At 51.4% G+C, this 18,181-nt stretch overlaps 1 protein-coding gene across 1 annotated transcript in view; it reads right to left on the bottom strand.

Annotated features, from left to right (window-relative positions):
• Positions 1 to 18,181, bottom strand: part of CRTAC1 (cartilage acidic protein 1) — a 604,943-nt gene that overhangs the window by 59,682 nt on the left and 527,080 nt on the right. The window contains exons 13-14 of the mRNA XM_089662389.1: positions 9,901 to 10,046; positions 4,328 to 4,370 (exon numbers count right to left, since the gene is read on the bottom strand). Coding sequence (XP_089518515.1) covers positions 4,328 to 4,370; positions 9,901 to 10,046 — 189 coding nt within the window. The remainder of the gene's footprint in view (positions 1 to 4,327; positions 4,371 to 9,900; positions 10,047 to 18,181) is intronic.

The following is an 18,181-nucleotide window of genomic DNA, read 5'->3' as shown; positions in this document are numbered from 1 at the left end:
AAGAATGTCCCTTACATTGGGGATCAGTGGGAAAAATGTCCCTTACATTGGGGGTCAGTGGGAAGAATGTCCCTTACATTGGGGGTCAGTGGGAAGAATGTCCCTTACATTGGTGGTCAGTGGGAAGAATGTCCCTAACATTGGGGGTCAGTGGGAAGGATGTCCCTTACATTAAGGGTCAGTGGGAAGGATGTCCCTTACATTGGGGGTCAGTGGGAAGGATGTCCCTTACATTGGGGGTCAGTGGGAAGAATGTCCCTTACATTGGAGGTCAGTGGGAAGAATGTCCCTTACATTGGGGGTCAGTGGGAAGAATGTCCCTTACATTGGGGGTCAGTGGGAAGAATGTCCCTTACATTGGGGGTCAGTGGGAAGAATGTCCCTTACATTGGTGGTCAGTGGGAAGAATGTCCCTTACATTGGGGGTCAGTGGGAAGAAAGTTCCTTACATTGGTGGTCAGTGGGAAGAATGTCCCTTACATTGGTGGTCAGTGGGAAGAATGTCCCTTACATTGGGGGTCAGTGGGAAGAATGTCCCTTACATTGGTGGTCAGTGGGAAGAATGTCCCTTACATTGGTGGTCAGTGGGAAGAATGTCCCTTACATTGGGGGTCAGTGGGAAGAATGTTCCTTACATTGGTGGTCAGTGGGAAGAATGTCCCTTACATTGGGGGTCAGTGGGAAGAATGTCCCTTACATTGGTGATCAGTGGGAAAAATGCCCCTTACATTGGGGGTCAGTTGGAAGAACGTTCCTTACATTGGGGGTCAGTGGGAAGAATGTCCCTTACATTGGGGGTCAGTGGGAAGAATGTTCCTTACATTGGGGGTCAGTGGGAAGAATGTCCCTTACATTGGGGGTCAGTGGGAAGAATGTCCCTTACATTAGGGGTCAGTGGGAAGAATGTTCCTTACATTGGGGGTCAGTGGGAAGAATGTCCCTAACATTGGGGGTCAGTGGGAAGAATGTCCCTAACATTGGAGGTCAGTGGGAAGAATGTTCCTTACATTGGGGTCAGTGGGAAGAATGTCCCTAACATTGGGGGTCAGTGGGAAGAATGTCCCTTACATTGGGGGTCAGTGGGAAGAATGTCCCTTACATTGGTGATCAGTGGGAAGAATGTCCCTTACATTGGGGGTCAGTGGGAAGAATGTTCCTTACATTGGGGTTAGTGGGAAGAATGTCCCTTACATTGGGGGTCAGTGAGAAGAATGTCTCTTACATTGGTGATCAGTGGGAAGAATGTCCCTTACATTGGTGGTCAGTGGGAGGAATGTCCCTTACATTGGTGGTCAGTGGGAAGAATGTCCCATACATTGGTGGTCAGTGGGAGGAATGTCCCTTACATTGGTGATCAGTGGGAAGAATGTCCCTTACATTGGTGATCAGTGAGAAGAATGTCCCTTACATTGGGGGTCAGTGGGAAGAATGTCCCTTACATTGGGGGTCAGTGGGAAGAATGTCCCTTACATTGGGGGTCAGTGGGAAGAATGTCCCTTACATTGGGGGTCAGTGGGAAGAATATCCCTTACATTGTGGGTCAGTGGGAAGAATGTCCCTTACATTGGTGATCAGTGGGAAGAATGTCCCTTACATCAGGGGTCAGTGAGAAGAATATCCCTTACATTGGGGGTCAGTGGGAAGAATGTCCCTTACATTGGGGGTCAGTGGGAAGAATGTCCCTTACATCGGGGGTCAGTGGAAAGAATGTCCCTTACATTGGGGGTCAGTGGGAAGAATGTTCCTTACATTGGGGGTCAGTGGGAAGAATGTCCCTTACATTGGGGGTCAGTGGGAAGAATGTTCCTTACATTGGGGGTCAGTGGGAAGAATGTCCCTTACATTGGTGGTCAGTGGGAAGAATGTCCCTTACATTGGGGGTCAGTGGGAAGAATGTCCCTTACATTGGTGATCAGTGGGAAGAATGTCCCTTACATTGGTGATCAGTGGGAAGAATGTCCCTTACATTGGGGGTCAGTGGGAAGGATGTCCCTTACATTGGGGGTCAGTGGGAAGGATGTCCCTTACATTGGGGGTCAGTGGGAAGAATGTCCCTTACATTGGTGGTCAGTGGGAAGAATGTTCCTTACATTGGTGGTCAGTGGGAAGAATGTCCCTTACATTGGTGGTCAGTGGGAAGAATGACCCTTACATTGGGGGTCAGTTGGAAGAACGTTCCTTACATTGGGGGTCAGTGGGAAGAATGCCCCTTACATTGGGGGTCAGTGGGAAGAATGTCCCTAACATTGGGGGTCAGTGGGAAGAATGTCCCTTACATTGGGGGTCAGTGGGAAGGATGTCCCTTACATTGGGGGTCAGTGAGAAGAATATCCCTTACATTGGGGGTCAGTGGGAAGAATGTCCCTTACATTGGTGATCAGTGGGAAGAATGTCCCTTACATTGGTGGTCAGTGGGAAGAATGTCCCTTACATTGGGGGTCAGTGGGAAAAATGTCCCTTACATTGGTGATCAGTGGGAAGAATGTCCCTTACATTGGGGGTCAGTGGGAAGAATGCCCCTTACATTGGTGGTCAGTGGGAAGAATGTCCCTTACATTGGTGGTCAGTGGGAAGAATGTCCCTTACATTGGGGGTCAGTGGGAAGAATGTCCCTTACATTGGTGATCAGTGGGAAGAATATCCCTTACATTGGTGGTCAGTGGGAAGAATGTTCCTTACATTGGTGATCAGTGGGAAGAATATCCCTTACATTGGGGGGTCAGTGGGAAGAATGTCCCTTACATTGAGGGTCAGTGGGAAGAATGTCCCTTACATTGGGGGTCAGTGGGAAGAATGTCCCTTACATTGAGGGTCAGTGGGAAGAATGTCCCTTACATTGGGGGTCGGTGGGAAGAATGTCCCTTACATTGGGGGTCAGTGGGAAGAATATCCCTTACATTGGGGGGTCAGTGGGAAGAATGCCCCTTACATTGGTGATCAGTGGGAAGAATGTCCCTTACATTGGTGGTCAGTGGGAAGAATATCCCTTATATTGGGGATCAGTGGGAAGAATGTCCCTTACATTGGTGATCAGTGGGAAGAATGTCCCTGACATTGGTGGTCAGTGGGAAGAATGTCCCTTACATTGGGGGTCAGTGGGAAGAATGTCCCTTACATTGGGGGTCAGTGGGAAGAATGTTCCTTACATTGGTGGTCGGTGGGAAGAATGACCCTTACATCAGGGGTCAGTGGGAAGAATATCCCTTACATTGGGGGGTCAGTGGGAAGAATGTCCCTTACATTGGTGATCAGTGGGAAGAATGTCCCTTACATTGGAGGTCAGTGGGAAGAATGTCCCTTACATTGGTGATCAGTGGGAAGAATGCCCCTTACATTGGTGGTCAGTGGGAAGAATGTCCCTTACATTGGGGGTCAGTGGGAAGAATGTCCCTTACATTGGTGGTCGGTGGGAAGAATGTCCCTTACATTGGTGATCAGTGGGAAGAATGTCCCTTACATTGGGGGTCAGTGGGAAGAATGTCCCTTACATTGGGGGTCAGTGGGAAGAATGTCCCTTACATTGGGGGTCAGTGGGAAGAATGTCCCTTACATTGGTGGTCGGTGGGAAGAATGTCCCTTACATTGGTGGTCGGTGGGAAGAATGTCCCTTACATTGGTGATCAGTGGGAAGAATGTCCCTTACATTGGGGGTCAGTGGGAAGAATGTCCCTTACATTGGGGGTCAGTGGGAAGAATGTCCCTTACATTGGGGGTCAGTGGGAAGAATGTCCCTTACATTGGGGGTCAGTGGGAAGAATGTTCCTTACATTGGGGTCAGTGGGAAGAATTCCATTAGAAAGGTAAAATATTCTCATGGTGGGTGTGGTAACTTATCTGAAGGATGAGAGAAGAGACTCCCCTGGTCCAATGCCATTGGCTCTGCTGTGTCACATAACTATGTGACACCATCAGATGGGGGGGGGGGGGGGGTGTCATTCAGCCAAAGCTCAAGGAACCCCCAGCAACCTCTGTAGGAACCCCATATTCCCATAGAACCTGGTTGAGAAAAGTTGTTCTAAAAGAGTCTTCCTGGCGAAGCAGGATTTTCAGTATATTGGTCGGCAATCCTTTAGTTAAATGACAAAACTCGGCGTTCTGCCTGCCGGCTGTGTGTTTTATACATAAAATTGGACCCCGTGACCCGGAATCCCGTGTTCTATATGTTTTTATTCAGAGTTATCATTTGGAAGGAGCAATTATGACAAACAAATGCTTTTTTCTGCACATTCCGCTCGCTGAGCCACCCAGGCAGGAAATTCGTTCCTCTAATGACATTTCCTTTTATAATGCAGGTGTGTGACTTTCAAGCGCATTAAGCTTCATTTACCTCCGCAATGTCCATTTTCATTCATGGAGAAGCCTTGGCCGCACTGTGCAGGGAAGAGATAAATGAGGTAAAAGCAAATTACAATCATCTTTAGTCATACTGAGAAAGATCAGAGAGCAATTTTCTTCTTCTATTTATTTAACAAATGATTAACTGTAAAAAGAGAAAAGTCATCTGCATGACCTGCGAGTGCGATCCCGGGACTGAATCCTGAATATTCCACTTCACAGCCGAAATCACAGCAGTGTGCGCAAAGGATACTCGCTAATCCTCGTCTTTTCATAGGACCGTCTTTACAAGATCTGCCTGCAATTCTGTAACCTTTCATACCTGTGATGGGTTAGGGTTTATACAAGCTGTGACGGGAGTGACTTTTGGGGGTGGGGGGACCCCTGTATCATCTCCCCAAATTCCTCTTATGTGTAAGTCACCCTGTGCCTGTTAGGGGTACAGGGTGGTATGTCCTGATATTGTGTAGACATGTATAGGTGGGGTGGGGGGTTGTCCATTGGTCACTGCCATGTGGTTGTTCCATTGTTCATTGTTCTCTGCCATGTGGCTGCATCCCATTGTTCTAGCAAACTATTATGGGATGTAATGTTTGTGTATTGGTGTGGGGGTTGTCCATTGTTCACTGCCATGTGCTGCATCCCACTGTTCTGTGTCTTGGTTTGGTGGGGGGTGTTTCCGGCAGCCCTTCCCCCTGGTGGGACGGCCTGCTGATGTGTTTCCTGTTCCTGGTTGTATTTCCCCGCCCTGTGTATATATCTTGTGTTTGTGTTAAAATAAAGCAGTTGACTTCCTGTCTTAAGAGAGTCTGGTTCTGTCTATTTCCTGTATGGTCAGCGGTGGGGTCTGGGGATCTGTGTTTGGACAGGGAAGCGGGAGTCTAACGGAAATACCCAAGTGCAGTCTGGGTCCGGTTCCGTTACACAAGCATCACATTTATATGCTGATGGCCTGCGGAATAGATTGGTGAGAGATCCTGGAGAGTGCCTGTAGGTGGGTGCAGTCTGAATTCTCCAGTGCAGGTGGCGCTCTACCGCAACGGCACTGCAGATGGGGGAGGAAGTTGAGAGGAAGTGCGTTCCTCTATGATTTCCTTGGTCACGTTGGGAGCAGTTATCCGATTGGAGGCGTGGCCCCATGTGACTCTCTCAGCCATCTTGGTTCAGGCAGAGTCTTTTATTTAAAGTGATACTAAATTCTTGTTTTTTTTCCCCTAAAAATAACAAACCTGTGTATACGTACTCGCTGTGTGATGGATATTCACAGAGCAGCCTGGATCCTCCTCTTCTCAGGTGCTCCTGGCCCCTCCCTCCTGTCGGGTGCCCCCATAGCAAACAGCTTGCTATGGGGGCAACAAAGCAGGCACACCCCTTAGCTGTGGCTCTGCGTGTCCATTCACACACAGATTTGTGGATCGGCACCGCCCCTCCCTCTCCTGATTGGCTCACTGGCTGTGATTGACAGCAGCAGGAGCCAATGGCTCCCGCTGCTGCTTCAGCCAATCAGGAGTGAGAGTCCCTGTAAATGTATGGCTCCAATCGCTTTGCACACAAATCGCATCTGATTTGCACAGGAGTGCGGTTCCTGTGTGAATCACATGTAATATACCGCACCGCATATATGTGAACCCGGGCTCATAGTTCACATCAGCGCTTGCAGTTCCAGTTCGTTCTGGATGCAGAAATTAAAAGCAGAACATGCTGCGTTTTTTCTGCACAGAACTGTACTGGAACGCAGTCAAACGTACCACAAAACGCACCGGAATGCACATGTCTTTATTTAGGGCTAGTTCACACTAGATGCAGTTCAGTGCGCTTTTTTTCTGCATCAAAAATGCATGCGCAGTGTTTTCCATTGGCCCTGATTGGCCCCCAAAACCGTACTGGAACATAGCAAACTGCATAAAAACTGCACACGAACCGCGTGTGGTGTGAACTGTAAGTAAGAATATATCCAGAATGTGTTTTTGTAGTGTGAACCGGCCCTAGGTGAGTTTAATTACCACCTTAATCAGCCACAGAACCTGTGTAATCAATATGTGTTCGGTTGTAGCCGGGGTTCACACTGATGCGTTTTTTGTGCGAATTCCGCACCACATCACAATCGCACCCCGTTAATGCGAACCACTGCGGGTGTGTATGTGAAGTTATCAACACCCTGAAAGCGGTCCACAAAACGCGGTGCGATGTGCAGAATCGGCTCGCAGAGGTGTGAATACCCGTGTGATCCAATTCTAGTGTGGACCCAGAAAAAGGATCCTGCGTGTTTTTGGTGCAGTGCGATTAGAGCCATACAAAATGTACGACTCCGATCACACTGCACACAAATCGCATGGGATCTGCAGGGAATGTGGTGCAGAAGCAGGGAGAGCAGAAGCGGAGAGAGCAGAAGCAGAGAGAGCAGAAGCAGAGAGAGCAGAGGCGGGGAGAGCAGAGGCGGGGAGAGCAGAAGCAGAGAGCAGAAGCAGAGAGAGAGCAGAAGCCGGGAGAGCAGAAGCAGAGAGAGAGCAGAAGCAGCAAGAGCAGAAGCAGAGAGAGCAGAAGCGGAGAGAGCAGAAGCAGAGAGAGCAGAAGCAGAGAGAGCAGAGGCGGGGAGAGCAGAAGCAGAGAGAGCAGAAGCAGCAAGAGCAGAAGCAGAGAGAGCAGAAGCGAGGAGAGCAGAAGCAGGGAGAGCAGAAGCAGGGAGAGCAGAAGCGGAGAGAGCAGAAGCGAGGAGAGCAGAAGCAGGGAGAGCAGAAGCGAGGAGAGCAGAAGCGAGGAGAGCAGAAGCGGGGAGAGCAGAAGCGGGGAGAGCAGAAGCGGGGAGAGCAGAAGCAGAGAGAGCAGAAGCGGGGAGAGCAGAAGCAGGGAGAGCAGAAGCGGAGAGAGCAGAAGCGGAGAGAGCAGAAGCAGAGAGAGCAGAAGCGGGGAGAGCAGAAGCAGGGAGAGCAGAAGCGGAGAGAGCAGAAGCGGAGAGAGCAGAAGCAGAGAGAGCAGAAGCAGAGAGAGCAGAGGCGGGGAGAGCAGAAGCAGAGAGAGCAGAAGCGGAGAGAGCAGAAGCAGCAAGAGCAGAAGCAGAGAGAGCAGAAGCGAGGAGAACAGAAGCAGAGAGAGAGCAGAAGCAGGGAGAGCAGAAGCGGAGAGAGCAGAAGCAGAGAGAGAGCAGAAGCGAGGAGAGCAGAAGCAGGGAGAGCAGAAGCGAGGAGAGCAGAAGCAGAGAGAGCAGAAGCGAGGAGAGCAGAAGCAGAGAGAGAGCAGAAGCGAGGAGAGCAGAAGCGGGGAGAGCAGAAGCGGGGAGAGCAGAAGCGGGGAGAGCAGAAGCAGAGAGAGCAGAAGCGAGGAGAGCAGAAGCAGAGAGAGCAGAAGCGAGGAGAGCAGAAGCAGAGAGAGAGCAGAAGCGAGGAGAGCAGAAGCAGAGAGAGCAGAAGCGGGGAGAGCAGAAGCGGGGAGAGCAGAAGCGGAGAGAGCAGAAGTGGGGAGAGCAGAAGCGGGGAGAGCAGAAGCGGGGAGAGCAGAAGCAGGGAGAGCAGAAGCGGGGAGAGCAGTATGTGTAGAGATGACCGGTCTGTTCTGGTTGTAGTCACTATGGATCCCATCATGGACATAATGCGGTGCGTTCCTCCATTATTTCCTTCACATGAAACCTGGACCTGACTGCGCTGGTGTTCCGGGTCCATTTGTATACATGGAAAACGCTTTGCATGCATCTCTGATGATGGAAAATGCTCTGGACAGCATCTGGATATGGAACAGTTAAAAAGCGCTTATAAACGCTGATAAAATCTACTCCGGAACGCAAGTTTGAGGTGTTCAAAAAAACGACTGCAACCTCCACTGCCTGTAAAGCATGATGTGTACATGGACAGGGAAACATCAGGGAGGGTTCAGGGGCTGCTGAAAAAGACGCAGAAAAGTTCCTGAACGTCGGTTTATCGGCTGCAGTGCACATGAGCCCTAAAGGTGGCCACCCCCCAGCACCCCGAAGAATCCGGGTAGAATATGCTGCTGCCAGCCAGGGACCCCGGACCGTATAAAGGAGAGGTAAGTATTGCGGACTTTCGTTGGGCTTTCATGTAGTGACAACGCTGCAATGCAAATCAGGAAAGGTGAAGGAACCCTTCAGACAAAGGCGACCATCCTGCAGTGAGCACAGATTCCCCTTCAGACAAAGCCGACCATCCTGCAGTGAGCACAGATTCCCCTTCAGACAAAGCCGACCATCCTGCACTGAGCACAGATTCCCCTTCAGACAAAGCCGACCATCCTGCACTGAGCACAGATTCCCCTTCAGACAAAGCCGACCATCCTGCACTGAGCACAGATTCCCCATCAGACAAAGCCGACCATCCTGCACTGAGCACAGATTCCCCTTCAGACAAAGCCGACCATCCTGCACTGAGCACAGATTCCCCTTCAGACAAAGCCGACCATCCTGCAGTGAGCACAGATTCCCCTTCAGACAAAGCTGACCATCCTGCAGTGAGCACAGATTCCCCTTCAGACAAAGCTGACCATCCTGCACTGAGCACAGATTCCCCTTCAGACAAAGCTGACCATCCTGCACTGAGCACAGATTCCCCATCAGACAAAGCCGACCATCCTGCACTGAGCACAGATTCCCCTTCAGACAAAGCTGACCATCCTGCACTGAGCACAGATTCCCCTTCAGACAAAGCTGACCATCCTGCACTGAGCACAGATTCCCCTTCAGACAAAGCCGACCATCCTGCACTGAGCACAGATTCCCCTTCAGACAAAGCCGACCATCCTGCACTGAGCACAGATTCCCCTTCAGACAAAGCCGACCATCCTGCACTGAGCACAGATTCCCCTTCAGACAAAGCTGACCATCCTGCAGTGAGCACAGATTCCCCTTCAGACAAAGCCGACCATCCTGCACTGAGCACAGATTCCCCTTCAGACAAAGCCGACCATCCTGCACTGAGCACAGATTCCCCTTCAGACAAAGCCGACCATCCTGCACTGAGCACAGATTCCCCTTCAGACAAAGCTGACCATCCTGCACTGAGCACAGATTCCCCTTCAGACAAAGCTGACCATCCTGCAGTGAGCACAGATTCCCCTTCAGACAAAGCCGACCATCCTGCAGTGAGCACAGATTCCCCTTCAGACAAAGCCGACCATCCTGCACTGAGCACAGATTTCCCTTCAGACAAAGCCGACCATCCTGCACTGAGCACAGATTCCCCTTCAGACAAAGCCGACCATCCTGCACTGAGCACAGATTCCCCTTCAGACAAAGCCGACCATCCTGCACTGAGCACAGATTTCCCTTCAGACAAAGCCGACCATCCTGCACTGAGCACAGATTCCCCTTCAGACAAAGCCGACCATCCTGCACTGAGCACAGATTCCCCTTCAGACAAAGCTGACCATCCTGCACTGAGCACAGATTCCCCTTCAGACAAAGCTGACCATCCTGCACTGAGCACAGATTCCCCACCAGACAAAGCCGACCATCCTGCACTGAGCACAGATTCCCCACCAGACAGCTTTGTAAATCTGCAGCCATCACACGGTCATTCTTCTCACTTCATGATGCATGGGGGGGGGGGAATGTCGCACCTCGATGAGCGTTGGCTTGGTGGAGCTGTCTTCGTCGGCGGGGTACGCAATCTCTATTACGGTATTGATTTCCCCTTCAGCGATGCCACGAGTGAAGATCTTGCCGTCGGGCCAGGTCACCTCCAAGCTGCTCGCTTCATCTTTTCCTAGAAGAGAGATCATCAGAGAAAGGAAATTAGATGAAGATGTCGCTGGATGTGCCGGCCGAGCCGATTATCACCTGACATGTGACTCCGAGAACCTCGCTATTACCGCCCGCAGCATGACTGATGACACAGGCCATTCCCCGTTACGGTTTCCTAAAAAACATCATAGGGAGGAGGGGGGGGGGCGTTTTATTTCTGCGCCAAATGGGAGAATCTGCACACAATTGTTTTCCAATAGGTTCTAATATTGTGTTCTTTGGGGTTTTTATGGATTTGCGATGGGAGCATAAATGGAGTTGTGGGGTTTCCTACAGTTTTATGGCTCCGTTAGTCTCCCATCCGTGCCGGTGAGGGGAGAAGGGAAAGAACTTCACATAATTACAATGAGAATGATCAGCCGTGCGAGGAATTCATAGCATGTATTTATCTCTGCTGGTAATGATCATTTCCATAACGCACATAAAGATGAACATAATATTTTACACACAAAACATATAATCATTCCTGGCCAGACAGGGAAAACACATCCGTAATAAACCCCGGGCTGTGAATCGTGTACCGGCGCATTCACCGGCGCATTCACTCCACATTCATCTTTATTTCTGTGGGATCCCAAAGGAAATACCGGTTCCTCTAATATGTGACATTTTTCACACAAGGTAAGGTATGACCCGGGGCAGACTAACAACTCATGGGGCCCCCGGGCAATAGGATATCATGGGGCCCCTGTGTCCTTGCCCAAACTCAAAAAAGCCTATGAAAAAGGTACCAGGGGCATCTCATGGGGCCCCCTACTGACCCCAGGCCCTCGGGCAGTGCCCGAGTTTCCAAATGGTCAGTCCACCCCTGGTGTGACCTGTGCATGACTAAAAAGGTTCCCATAGACCTGGGGTCTCCAAACTATGGCCGTCCAGCTGTTGAAGTAATACAAGTCCCATCATGCCTCTGCCTCTGGGAGTCTTGCCTGTGGCTATCAGAGTCTTGCAAGGCCTCATGGGACTTGCAGTTCCTCAACACTTGGAGGGCCATAGTTTGGAGACCCCTGCCATAGACTATGGAGAGGAGACGGACAGGTAGGCATGCTCTAAGCATGGGCAAATTCATGGAAAAGAGATGAAAGCTGTCCTGGATGGCTTATCTGGAGGGGAAAGAAGTGACCAAAGTTCAAAAAGTGGTGTATTGGCCTGTGCATGACTCTAAAGGTTCCCATCAGGGGCGGACTGACAACTCATGGGGCCCCCGAACAATAGGGAATCATGGGGCCCCTGTGTCCTTGCCCAAACTCAAAAAAGCCTATGAAAAAGGTACCAGGGGCATCTCATGGGGACACCCTACTGACCCCGGGCCCTCGGGCAGTGCCCGAGTTTCCAAATGGTCAGTCCGCCCCTGGTGTGACCTGTGCATGACAAAAAAGGTTCCCATAGACCTGGGGTCTCCAAACTATGGCCGTCCAGCTGTTGAAGTACTACAAGTCCCATCATGCCTCTGCCTCTGGGAGTCTTGCCTGTGGCTATCAGAGTCTTGCAAGGCCTCATGGGACTTGCAGTTCCTCAACACTTGGAGGGCCATAGTTTGGAGACCCCTGCCATAGACTATGGAGAGGAGACGGACAGGTAGGCATGCTCTAAGCATGGGCACATTCATGGAAAAGAGATGAAAACTGTCCTGGATGGCTTATCTGGAGGGGAAAAAAGTGACCAAAGTTCAAAAAGTGGTGTATTGGCCTGTGCAAGGTTCCCATCAGGGGCGGACTGACAACTCATGGGGCCCCCAGGCAATAGAGGATCATGGGGCCCCTGTGTCCTTGCCCAAACTAAAAAAAAAGCCTATGAAAAAGGTACCAGGGGCATCTAATGGGGCCCCCTACTGACCCTGGGCCCTCGGGCAGTGCCTGAGTTTCCAAATGGTCAGTCCGCCCCTGGTTCCCATAGACTACAGAAAGCAAAGGGTTGAGCTGGCATGCTCTAAGCATGGGCAAATTCATGGAAAGGAGATGAAAGCTGTGAAGGCCCTCCCTGGATGGCTTATCTGGAGGGGAAAAAAAAGTTCAAAAAGTGGCGTAATGGCCTCTGGATGACTCTAAAGGTTCCCATAGACTATAGAGAAAAGAAAGATGAGCAAACATGCTCTAAACATGGGCAAACTCATGGAAAAGAGGTGGGATCTGTCAGACACTCCCTGGAAGGCTTATCTGTAGGACATGGGAAGGACAAATATGACTTATCTGGAGGGAAAAAAGTGACCAAAGTTCAAAAAGTGGTGCAATGGCCTGTGCATGACTCTAAAGGTTCCCATAGACTACAGAGAGCAAAGGGTTGAGCTGGCTTGCTCCAAACATGGGAACATTCATGGAAAAGAGCTGGGAGCTGGCAACCACTCCCTGGATGGCTTATCTGGAGGAAAGGGGGGAACAAGAATGACCAAAGTCCAAAATGCAGTCTAATGACCTGTACATGACTAAAGGTTCCCATAGACCAGAGGTGTCAAACTGGCGGCCCTCCAGCTGTTGCCAAACTACAAGTCCCATGAGGCATTGCAAGATTGGCAGTTACAAGCATGACTCCCAATGGCGGAGGCATGATGGGACTTGTAGTTTTGCAACAGCTAAAGGGCTGCCAGTTTGACATCCCTGCCATAGACTGTAGAGAGAAGAGAGATGAGCAAACATGCTCTAAACATGGGCAAACTAATGGAAAAGAGGTGGGATCTGTCAGACACTCCCTGGAGGGCTAATCTGTAGAACATGGGAAGGACAAATATGACCAGACAAGGTCCCAAATGCAGTCTAATGACCTGTGCATTGCTCTAAAGGTTCCCATAGACTACAGAGCGCAGAGCGATGAGCAGGCATGCTTTAAACATTGGCAAATTCATGGAAAAATGATTGGAGCTGTCAGAATCTCCCTTGGTGGCCTATCTGGAGGAAAATGGGGGACAAAAATGACCAGACAAGGTCCAGAGAGCAGTGTAATGACCTAAAGGATCCTATAGACTACAGAGCAGAGCTCAACCGCTGCAGGAATGCAGATGGAAGAGGAAATTGAGGGAAACTCAACTCATGCATGGATGCTCATGCCCCATCTGACCCCTGGGCTTGGCGTGCTTTATGCAAGTGGCTAGTGTAGGGACAGGTTCCCCATCTGTCAGGGACAGCACTAGTGATAGGGAAAGGTTCCAGTGGAGTAGGAACAAAGCAGAGACTACATCTACCTTTTCAGGAAGCTACCTTTTTGGGTTGGATCGACAAAGGCTGCACTCCACCCCTCATGGCAGACGTTGTCAGCAACTCTTGAGTCTACAGACCACTGTCTCTGCACTGCACTGCTTTCAGTGATCCCGGATGGGTGAGCCTCCCAGCCGGACCTGTTTGTGCCATTGAACTACTTTTTAATACATCGTTTTTGGCTAACTGGGACCCTGTGTGCTTACTGACTGCTACAACACGCTACACCTACCCAACCCGGGGGGGCGCATGTGGACCTTTGGCACTTTTTGTGTGCACTAATGCTTGTATCATGTCTGAAGTCTCTGACCATCTCTTGTATTATGTCTGCAGTCTCTGACCATCTCCTGTACCATGTGCACATTCTCTGACCATCTCTTGTATTATGTCTGCAGTCTCTGACCATCTCCTGTACCATGCCCACAGTCTCTGACCATCTCCTGTACCATGCCCACAGTCTCTGACCATCTCCTGTACCATGCCCACAGTCTCTGACCATCTCCTGTACCATGCCCACAGTCTCTGACCATCTCCTGTACCATGCCCACAGTCTCTGACCATCTCCTGTACCATGCCCACAGTCTCTGACCATCTCCTGTACCATGCCCACAGTCTCTGACCATCTCCTGTACCATGCCCACAGTCTCTGACCATCTCCTGTACCATGCCCACAGTCTCTGACCATCTCCTGTACCATGCCCACAGTCTCTGACCATCTCCTGTACCATGCCCACAGTCTCTGACCATCTCCTGTACCATGCCCACAGTCTCTGACCATCTCCTGTACCATGCCCACAGTCTCTGACCATCTCCTGTACCATGCCCACAGTCTCTGACCATCTCCTGTACCATGCCCACAGTCTCTGACCATCTCCTGTACCATGCCCACAGTCTCTGACCATCTCCTGTACCATGCCCACAGTCTCTGACCATCTCCTGTACCATGCCCACAGTCTCTGACCATCTCCTGTACCATGCCCACAGTCTCTGACCATCTCCTGTACCATGCCCACAGTCTCTGACCATCTCCTGTACCATGCCCACAGTCTCTGACCATCTCCTGTACCATGCCCACAGTCTCTGACCATCTCCTGTACCATGCCCACAGTCTCTGACCATCTCCTGTACCATGCCCACAGTCTCTGACCATCTCTTGTACCATGCCCACAGTCTCTGACCATCTCCTGTACCATGCCCACAGTCTCTGACCATCTCCTGTACCATGCCCACAGTCTCTGACCATCTCCTGTACCATGCCCACAGTCTCTGACCATCTCTTGTACCATGCCCACAGTCTCTGACCATCTCCTGTACCATGCCCACAGTCTCTGACCATCTCCTGTACCATGCCCACAGTCTCTGACCATCTCCTGTACCATGCCCACAGTCTCTTACCATCTGTTGTACAATGCCCACAGTCTCTGACCATCTCTTGTACCATGCCAACAGTCTCTGACCATCTCTTGTACCATGCCCACAGTCTCTTACCATCTGTTGTACAATGCCCACAGTCTCTGACCATCTCTTGTATTATGTCTGCAGTCTCTTACCATCTGTTGTACAATGCCCACAGTCTCTGACCATCTCCTGTACCATGCCCACAGTCTCTGACCATCTCCTGTACCATGTCTGCAGTCTCTGACCATCTCCTGTACCATGCCCGCAGTCTCTGACCATCTCCTGTACCATGCCCACAGTCTCTGACCATCTCCTGTACCATGCCCGCAGTCTCTGACCATCTCCTGTACCATGCCCGCAGTCTCTGACCATCTCCTGTACCATGCCCACAGTCTCTGACCATCTCCTGTACTATGTCTGCAGTCTCTGACCATCTCCTGTACCATGCCCACAGTCTCTGACCATCTCCTGTATCATTCCCATATTCTTTGAATATATCATGTTATCATGACACTGAATATTCACTGAATTTTATGTGTGGCCCTTTGGTAATGTCAAGGGCTGCACCTGAGGCCCCCCATATCTAGAAGGTTGACCAGCTCTGTTCTACACCAACATCGTACCTTTGGAGCCGACGCTTCTCCTAACCAGCCATGGGCCGCTCTATGGAGCACACTGGAGTGCTATGCGGACTTGTTCTGCATCTGACAATTATCACCCCCCTCCCCCCAATTCCTCTTCTTGTTGCACAACGTCAGACACAATGAGCCGGTTATGCCGTCCCGAAGGGCGAGGGAGTAATACAAGTCCAACAAACACCCGACACCAAACAAGGGCAGCAACAGAGGAAACGTTCTCATTGGAGTTCTGTAGGATTCAGCGAGGTGACAAGTGAAGTCAGGTGCGTGCAGATGGTGCGCTCAGCGCTGTACATGGCGTTCATTTACAGAAATCCTCACAACCGACAGCGAGAACAAAACATTATGTGACACCCACAGAGGAGTCCTGATCACAGCCAGCCGCCAATTATTCCCGAGCTTTTAAAACTTCAGAACAGAAAGCGTATTGAGGCCGGATAAAAATATCCGCACAGTGGAAGGTCAAGAACAATGGAAGTGTAGAGTGAGGAAAACCTCCATGTATTCCGACCTCCTCCCTACAGAGAAACATTCTAATGGGAGCAAAACACCGACTCATAGAAGATTGGAAACGTTCACAAATATTGTACATAGAATCGTATTGGACCAGAGACGGCCCACCACTCCCGGCAAGGTTCTATGGCTGTTGGTGTCTTCCTGTCCTGGTGACACCATTCTCTTCTCTTGTGGTCCTACAGGAATATAAGGCAAGGCCATCAGGGACTAGATCTGAACCCAGAACCTGGATCTGAACTCAGAACCTGGATCTGAACCCAAAGCCTGGATCTGAACCCAGAACCTGGATCTGAACCCAAAGCCTGGATCTGAACCCAGAACCTGGATATGAACCCAAAGCCTGGATCTGAACCCAGAACCTGGATCTGAACCCAAAGCCTGGATCTGAACTCAGAACCTGGATCTGAACCCAGAACCTGGATCTGAACCCAAAGCCTGGATCTGAACCCAAAGCCTGGATCTGAACCCAGAACCTGGATCTGAACCCAAAGCCTGGATCTGAACCCAGAACCTGGATCTGAACCCAGAACCTGGATCTGAACCAAAAGCCTGGATCTGAACCCAAAGCCTGGATCTGAACCCAGAACCTGGATCTAACCCAAAGCCTGGATCTGAACCCAAAGCCTGGATCTGAACCCAAAGCCTGGATCTGAACCCAGAACCTGGATCTGAACCCAAAGCCTGGATCTGAACCCAAAGCCTGGATCTGAACTCAAAGCCTGGATCTGAACCCAGAACCTCTGCTGTGTCTGGCAGTAGCTCTTCTTGCTGAGCCACCTGACATGCTGGACAGCTCCCTGTCTGATCTGTTGGATAATCTTGTCTTGTACATTGTTTCTTGTGAACCTTGAACTCTTTGCTCCTCCCATGAACTTCCTATTTAACCTCTTCCACGCCGCCCTACTTTTTACATTTTTTTTATTGGTTGAACTGGATGGACTTTTGTCTTTTTTCAGGCAGACTAATTATGTAACCAAGGATTTTCAATGTGGGTCCGAAAAGGCTTTAACCACTTCCAGTCCGGACACTTTCCCCCCCTTCCAGTCCGAACACTTTCCCCCCCTTCCAGTCCGTACACTTTCCCCCCCTTCCAGTCCGGACACTTTCACCCCCTTCCAGTCCGGACACTTTCACCCCCTTCCAGTCCGGACACTTTCCCCCCTTCCAGTCCGGACACTTTCACCCCCTTCCAGTCCGGACACTTTCCCCCCTTCCAGTCCGGACACTTTCCCCCCCTTCCAGTCCGGACACTTTCATCCCCTTCCAGTCCGGACACTTTCCCCCCCTTCCAGTCCGGACACTTTCCCCCCCTTCCAGTCCGGACACTTTCCCCCCCTTCCAGTCCGGACACTTTCCCCCCATTCCAGTCCGGACACTTTCCCCCCCTTCCAGTCCGGACACTTTTACCCCCTTCCAGTCCGGACACTTTCCCCCCCTTCCAGTCCGGACACTTTCCCCCCCCCTTCCAGTCCGGACACTTTCCCCCCCCCCTTCCAGTCCGGACACTTTCCCCCCCTCCCTTCCAGTCCGGACACTTTCCCCCCCCCCCCTTCCAGTCCGGACACTTTCCCCCCCTTCCAGTCCGGACACTTTCCCCCCCTTCCAGTCCGGACACTTTCACCCCCTTCCAGTCCAGACACTTTCCCCCCCTTGCAGTCCGGAGACTTTCCCCCCTTCCAGTCCGGACACTTTCACTCCCCGGACCCCACATTCACTATATCCACTCTCCCCGGACCCCGCATTCACTATATCCACTCTCCCCGGACCCCGCATTCACTATATCCACTCTCCCCGGACCCCGCATTCACTATATCCGCTCTCCCCGGACCCCGTATTCACTATATCCGCTCTCCCCGGACCCCGCATTCACTATATCCACTCTCCCCGGACCCCGCATTCACTATATCCACTCTCCCCGGACCCCGCATTCACCATATCCGCTCTCCCCGGACCCCGTATTCACTATATCCGCTCTCCCCGGACCCCGCATTCACTATATCTGCCCTCCCCGGACCCCGCATTCACCGTGTCCGCTCTCCCCGGACCCCTCATTCACCGTGTCCGCTCTCCCCGGACCCCGCATTCACCATATCCGCTCTCCCCGGACCCCGCATTCACTATATCCGCTCTCCCCGGACCCCGCATTCACAATATCCGCTCTCCCCGGACACCGCATTCACTGTATCCGCTCTCCCTGGACCCCCCATTCCCTATATCCGCTCTCCCCGGACCCCCCATTCCCTATATCCGCTCTCCCCAGACCCCGCATTCACTATATCCGCTCTCCCCGGACCCCCCATTCCCTATATCCTCTCTCCCCGGACCCCGCATTCACTATATCCGCTCTCCCCGGACCCCGC

This window comes from Staurois parvus, unplaced genomic scaffold, assembly GCF_062004578.1.
Source record: "Staurois parvus isolate SC_StPar_1 unplaced genomic scaffold, SC_StPar_1.0 ptg001463l, whole genome shotgun sequence".
Lineage (NCBI taxonomy): Eukaryota > Metazoa > Chordata > Amphibia > Anura > Ranidae > Staurois > Staurois parvus.
This window is presented reverse-complemented; position numbering and strand designations above follow the sequence as displayed.